A 7172-nucleotide genomic window follows, 5' to 3' on the forward strand; every position below is an offset into this window, starting at 1 on the left:
AATTTGAATGCAATACAAAATATACACATATGATAGTAGATATCAAAATAAAAATACGTAGAAAAATAGTGAACAGATTATAAAGTCACAGATAAAATTCAATATCTGGTCTTCAGGCCAAACAGCCGTCGTGGAAACTATATCATTAAAAATCATGTTCTCAAAGGTGAGATGATAAAGTTTGTATTAAGTGTTCATGGTCAGACTTCAACAGTTTATTTGTTTACTCTCCTTATTGGTATTTAAAACCCCTCATGGGAGTGTAACCTTATGGTGTTCGTCCATTTATTAATAGAACACGTTCCCTCTGCTCACCCCCCCCCAGCTCCGACGTGTTCCGCAAGAGGGGGTTTGGTTTGTGCTGCTGTTCCTCCCTCGGACAATGGGGGCCCTGGGCTTTTAACAATGGCTCCCACGTCAGAGCTAACTTACTATACTGTGGCTTTGTGGGACAGATTCCCGGAAACGGAGGCTCAGGGTTGTTTTGGCCCCGCTCCAGTTTCCTGAATGTGGGAGAAGGCTGGGAAAGAAACAGAGGAGAGGGAGGGGGGGGCGAGGAAGGAAGGAGGAGGCACAAGAGTGTCTTTGAGGGAAGACAGGAGGAAATTTCAGCTTCGCTCCCAGAGACTGAACAAAAACTCAAAACTCCTCCTGGTGCAAAGGGAACGATGAAGTAAATCAAATCCTGGGATTTCAGATTCAGGAAAATGGAAATAACCGGGAGAGACTGAACAGCTGATCCAGACTCTTCCCTCTTAGACACAACACAACTGTCACAAAAGGGTGAAACTCCGTCGACCAGCAGCTCTCTAAGGGCCCCCCCGCTGTGGCTGGAGGAGATTAGCAGCTGATAAGACTTCGGCGAGACAACGCCAGGCTGCATCCTGCTCAGTGGGTGGCAGCTAAGTGCTGGATAACAATGAGAAATTCATCTTTCAGCTCCAGATATTTAGTATTTTTCACAACTTTTTTTTGGAAAATCTGCAGCTGCAGGTAGAATCCGTCTGAACGAATGACTCAGGCTGAAAAAATAAGAGTTGCAGAAGCTATTTTAAAAGTCATAATAATTTTACCCACTTGGTGACTCACAGCTCGAGCTCAGATCGGGACTAAACACCAGCTGAATCATCACATAGACAGAATCAACGGCTTTGATTGAAGTAGAAGCACATGTTCACAACTCCCACAGTGGCAAGAAACTCTCAGTTAATTTTTGTGACGTGACATGATAACAGCAAACAGAAGTTACAAATTACTTTGTTTGGAAACTAATGCAACAATCAGCAGATTTTATCAGTTCACTTTTAGTTTACGGGCAAATACAACAACTGTGGCGTCATGTTTTGTCCCAAATGCAACGACAAGGCATCTCGATTTAGTGACTTCAGAGCAATTCACGTCTTTGCTTTTCTTCTGGCAGCTGAGGTGAAATTTTATTGTTTAAATATCCTGAACTCATGGAAAGAATATGTAATGATATGTTTCAAATTAAAAGTGGTGACCTGGAGGCTCGTCTCATTATCCAGGAGCATCCATACAACAACAATGAGGATATGATTAAAGAAAATGTTGAACCACAAAGATCAATAGATGTTTTTCACTAGTAAGTAAAATTATGAAACTCAATAGTAGAATCTCAATAATCATATTAATAATGTGGTGATTGTTGCCCGGTGAAAAAAATAAAACTCACTGTAACTTCTTGTCACTCATCAGCTGACGTGTAAACACCAATACCTATGAGTCATAGACTAAAAATAAAGATGGCTGACACGACTCCACTTCCTTTTATTGTACCAAAAGCCCTAATATCTCTGATATCCCTGATGACGTAATTTAGAGTCAGGGCCTCAGCTGTCAAATCATCCAATAAGTAGTTAAAAAGAAACCCATATGCTTACATGGAGGAGGCTGGGTTGATCACCACCAGGGGGCGATCTGGAAGATTTGGCTTCACTTTTGGTGGAGCTGTCATGTCATCCATCTTTATAAACTGTCTATCAGCTGATAATATTTGATAAACCTTCCAGTATCTGTCAAACGTCAGAACAGTTTCCCAACATTACAGAGATAAGGTCCCTGAACGCCTCATTTAGATCTGATGCATATTTTCTGTTGCGTTCAGGACTCTCGAGTCACCGAAGGTTCACGAACAAGTTCACAGGAAACGTCTTCGTGTCCGTGTGAAAACTTTACTGGCACCGCGATTATTAAAAGTGAATTATTGATTTCCTTAATGAATCCGTTCTGGGATACATGTCCGCCGGCTAATTTGCTCAGGTTCTCTTTACTTGCCGTCGTGCACGGTTATCAAACAAGGAAACAGAAAACATGCAGCGAGCCACTTGGGCCCCAGATGCCAAAAATACCAGACAATTCCTCCGGGAAGATAACAGCAAAGAACTCGGCTCCAGAGACAAAATCCCAACAAGAAGGAGAGAAGCTCAAAGTCCACATACACTGGAGCTGGGTTTATCATGAACACATTAGGTTATATAATAAAATAAAACATGAATTAACCAACTGTTAATAACTGATCACTCTCCTTACGCAATGTGTAGCATTTATTATTTAAAGACATGTCACAAATACATAGTTTTATCTTTTAAAAACTGCAATTAATTCCTAAAACAGTTGTTCAACCGCAGAGGGAAACACATTCAGGGTTTTCCAGCAGCTGGATGGTGCATCTCAGTCTAAATTAAAGTACAATGTGTGTGTTGATGAAGAAACATTACACAATCAACAACAGTGTGGCTCACTATTGTGATTTTAAATAGTGGTTTGACACAGTGGAATCTTCAGTAAAGCTGCTTTCACACCAGCATCAAACTCCTGATATTCTCCAATTCTGTTGCATGAATGAATCTTTGTGCGTTTGCATCTGATGTCACTTCTCTCCGACCGCAGCGTCACCACAAACATCCAAATTCAAATTTAATTCCCGGGCAATTATCTAATCAAGCAGCTCAACGCATGTGAGACTCGTCCAAAACACCACACGAGTGTTTAGAACAACAGGGTTTTGCATCACTCGCTTTGAGTCTCTTCGTAGATTCTGTTTATCTTTTATATTATAGGAGTATTATCAGTTGCTTCACGTTGGATCTCCGGCCCAGGAGGCGTCTCACCAGCAGCAGATCTCAGAGCGTCTGGTTGGTTATTAACCTCGATGCAGTGATGTGAGACACCAGCAGCCCTGTGCTGTCACTGAGCTGGGACGGCCCGGTGGCCTGGTGGGCCGGACAGACATTGTTCAGCAGTGATGTCACCACTTCCCGTCAGAGCCCGGGCAAGGTGGAGGGGGTGCGTGGGGGGGAGTGGGTGCGTGGGGGGGAGTGGGTGGGTGGGTGGTCGGTGGGCGAGCAGGCCCGGCCGGCCGGCGGGAAAACACAAGAATCAGCAAAAACTGTGTGACAAAGAGCTGGTCCACCGCCTGCAGCCATTCAGCTTCATTTCACCCTTTACTGTACATCACAGGTCTGAGCACTGGGCTGACACAAGCTTTTCACCCAACAGGGGGGGGGGGGGGGACGAGTTGCTCTCGGTTGAACATGTGAAAAGTGAAGGAGGAGGATGTGTGAACACTGAAAAGAAGGAAACCACAGTTCAAACCGTTTCTAGTTTCGAGCACCTCCACACGTCAGGACCATTCCCGAGTAAAGTGATCGACAGATTGTCTGTTTCCTCACTTTTTATCGTGTGTGTGACGTCAAACGTGACTCACCGAGGGAAATGAAAAGAGGAAAGTCGAAGGATTGACTTCATTTAAAGAACTACTACTAAACTACGTCTCAGAAAAACTACGTGGTCACACAGCTGCAAATCGGTCCATACACTGTGAAGTTGTTTCTGAACGAACTAGTAGTTTAGGACTTTTCATTTGTCTTGTTCTCTACCTATTTTCAGCCATGTCCATGTTCCCAGATCTCAATTATTTCTTTAGTGAATCCAAGGTTTCTGGAACCGATAAAAGCAACGGCCGAAGTAAAATAAAACCCAAGTTGCAGCGAGCCAGAGTTTTCCTTTAAAGGGTCTAAAAGCCGTCTACCGAGACCCGTCCTGCAGGGAACTGTGCTGTCCCACCATCAGGACATTCACAGCGTTCCTCAGGAAAGACGCAGGGTTCAGTCTGTCCCCTGAGTCCAGGCCGACAGGAGGACATGTCCCACTGGGGGTTGTCACATCCTGACCTTAGGAGAAACCAGGCCGGCTGCTCACCCTCGAATTCTTCTCACTGAGAAACCCTTGAACCACGTCCAACATGTGACCTACCCACTTCTGGAGCCGGTACAAATGTTGCCCCGGGCAACTGGACCCCTTTTTTTTTTTTTTACAGACCAGGTTGCAGCAGCAACTTTCAAATCCACATGACAAGAGCGTTGTGTTTGAATAATGAAACAAACTAAACGTTTCAAACTAAACATAAAAGAGCAGCGACGCCAGGAAGTACCCGAGAGATGCAAAGTGAAGAGTGGTCGGTCTTTTCCTCTGAGCTGGAAGAGAGATGTCTCTGACTCAGGGACGGATCAGATCACAGGAGCAGACACGGAAACTGGTTTGCAAGTAAAAAAACAGTTGTTCTGAAATGGTTCTAAAAGCAAAATAAAACAGATGAAACCAAGATGCTGCACAAATGCTGCCATCTTGCACCAATGACGTCATTTGGAGCCAGAGTCTGCACAGTAGTGATCTGTGCCATTTATTATTTTCTTCTGTCTTCTTTTTATAGCTTTGGGCATTTAAAGGAGCTGAGAAGATTGAAACAAGTCATGTGGAATAAGCAGTTACCCTGTTTCTCTCCAAAGCTGAGAAACCCACCTAACCAACACTTCTAATGCTCACTAATCAAGAACCTGTGAATGGTTTGATTCATCTTTACACCAAGATACACATATTCCCTCAGTGGTTTCAGGGGGGAGTCACTTGATGGAGCCGTTTCATGACAAACAACATCCAGAGCCAGTTTACTGAAGTCTTATCTTCCCAGGGAGGTTGCCAGGTTTGACATCATTGTGTTTGAACGGAGACCGAAGCCTTGGCTCGCTGACTCTCTCTGGAAACTCTGCTCGAGCCTGTGACCCTAAAAAAGAAATAAGCTCTCTGCCTTTTATGTGATTCCGTGTCAAATCAGTCGTGGATTTCCAATGTTCCCAGTCTTTATGTTAAAAGAAGCCACCAGCTCATCCAGTTGTGGTCGACATAAAGTATTTATATCTGCTGACTGTCCCTCTGTTCTTTATGATTGTAAAACCTTACACAGCCTTAATGTTGAATTCGTGATAGAAACTTTACTGAGAATCCAAACTAGGTCTACAGAGAGGAGGCCGATTGTTCTAAAGAGCAGCCGAGCCCGAGCGGCTGGCTGCTGTCTGCAGGCTGAAGGTCGGAGAAATCAAATGACTTTGTTTGAGTTTCCGAGGCGGTCGTGTGTGCCTTTATTCTGGCGTTTCCTCAGAGGAAATTACTGATTACTGACTGTACAAATACACGCAGGTTACCTCGGGATGGAATTTGAAAAGCTGAAATACAGGAATTGACCTTTCAATAACTTTTTCACCTCATGTTGGGTCTTTGGTGGGAAACTGGCCGAATGTGTTTCAGGTTGGTATCAATAAAAATCCAGAGGTGCAAGACTTTATAAAGGATGAGATAAGGATTAGGCTCAAAATATATGTTATTCCTCTGTTTGTCATCTGATCATAGAATCAAGTTCCTGTTGATGTGCTCAGATCAATGTGATGTTAAACTAGTTTGTGTGTAATTCTGCAGCCGGTTCCCAGACAAACTTTCAGTAACACTCATGTTTTAACCTTGTTTTCAATCACAGACGATGCACTTTAATGTCAGTGAAACATATGGAGGTATCATAGCTTCCTCCTTCCAGAAGGATCCATCCTGCAAAAGACACAGGCCTGTTCCACTGAATACTAACAGACATGTTTACACTGGTGCATAACGATCCTTCAACACAGCAATTTAATCAAATCCATCAATGAGCAGACAAACAAATCACGTTCACTCCCGTTTTTTGTTTTTAGAGACGAGACTTTTCAGAACTCCATTGGGAAATCGTGTTGTTTTGAACTTGCCTTGGATTTCCCAGATAGACATTAGAGACAGAATATTCTTTAAGGACCCAGGTGGAATATAAAAGGCTTGTGCTTGTTTCGGGGGTAAATTAATTAAATCAAAAACTTTTACATTTACTAAAATCTAACTTCTGAAGTCCTGTCGAATCCTCAGACGCCATCGTCTCCTCCCACAACGGAGCATGAGGAGGGTCAACAATTCTAACCAGTTTTAAACACTTAGATTCACTAACTTGTGGAGACCTAGGGGTTTATATCTAATAAAGCTTACGCCGAGTTTACCCTAAGACTCAATCAAATGGCAGCATAGCTTATGTCATGTTGTATTTATTAAAAAAGCTTTCCAACAACCAAAATAACTTTAAATTAGAGGATGTTTAAAGGAGTTTGGCGAGTTCAACCTACCTGTCAGTGAGTGTGGACTGTGTGACACTCATTGGGCTTCCCTGGCGAGGTTCCGAGGATTTCACCTGAATAACATGTTCACCATCAAATCCTGCTGTTATTAATTAAAACGGCTCCTTCATTCTGTCTCCTCCGGTGTGAACGAGTCCTTACATCCAATGGAACTACGTTTAAATCCCGTTATTCAGCTGGGAGGGTTCGTTAGAATAAAACAAATCCCAGAGGAGCAGAACTGGTAAAGTGGATCAAAAGTTTATTATAAGGACGATAATGAAATATATTAAATCCAAGGAATGAAGAGAACGTTTCTTTTCCTCTTTGGGGTGTGAGTATATTTCATCAGTCAGCTCCTGTTGGCTCCAGAAAACACATCTGGAAATGTTTCCCCCCAAACTTTTCTTACATTTAACTCCAAAATCCAGAATTATTATCTTTTTAAATCTCTATTCCTCCTCAGGGAAATCCTCCATGAAGAGTCTCAGTCGGTTCCTGGTGTCCGAGGGAAAGTTACGTCAAAGTCTGGCTGCAGGATCCGAAATGAACTTTATCCGTCCTGTTGTTTTTGACGCGACGTCCGGAGTTATTCCGCAGATCAGAGTTTCTGAAGCATCCTCCTCCAGCTCCGTTACTTTTATTCACCTAATAATGAAGATAGTTTTTCACTGTGATGCAAAA

General features: G+C 43.1%; 1 protein-coding gene across 2 annotated transcripts in view; it reads right to left on the bottom strand.

The window, feature by feature from the left end:
• Nucleotides 1-7171, bottom strand: part of arhgef12b (Rho guanine nucleotide exchange factor (GEF) 12b) — a 28973-nt gene extending 21802 nt beyond the window's left edge. For both annotated transcript variants that reach the window (XM_061085826.1, XM_061085825.1), the window contains exon 1: nt 6498-7171. In XM_061085826.1, the coding sequence (XP_060941809.1) occupies nt 6498-6529 (32 nt within the window). In that variant the 5' untranslated portion in view covers nt 6530-7171. The remainder of the gene's footprint in view (nt 1-6497) is intronic.
• Between the last annotated feature and the right edge of the window lies 1 nt (nt 7172).

Source organism: Limanda limanda, chromosome 14 (genome assembly GCF_963576545.1).
Source record: "Limanda limanda chromosome 14, fLimLim1.1, whole genome shotgun sequence".
In the NCBI taxonomy this organism is placed as follows: Eukaryota; Metazoa; Chordata; class Actinopteri; order Pleuronectiformes; family Pleuronectidae; genus Limanda; species Limanda limanda.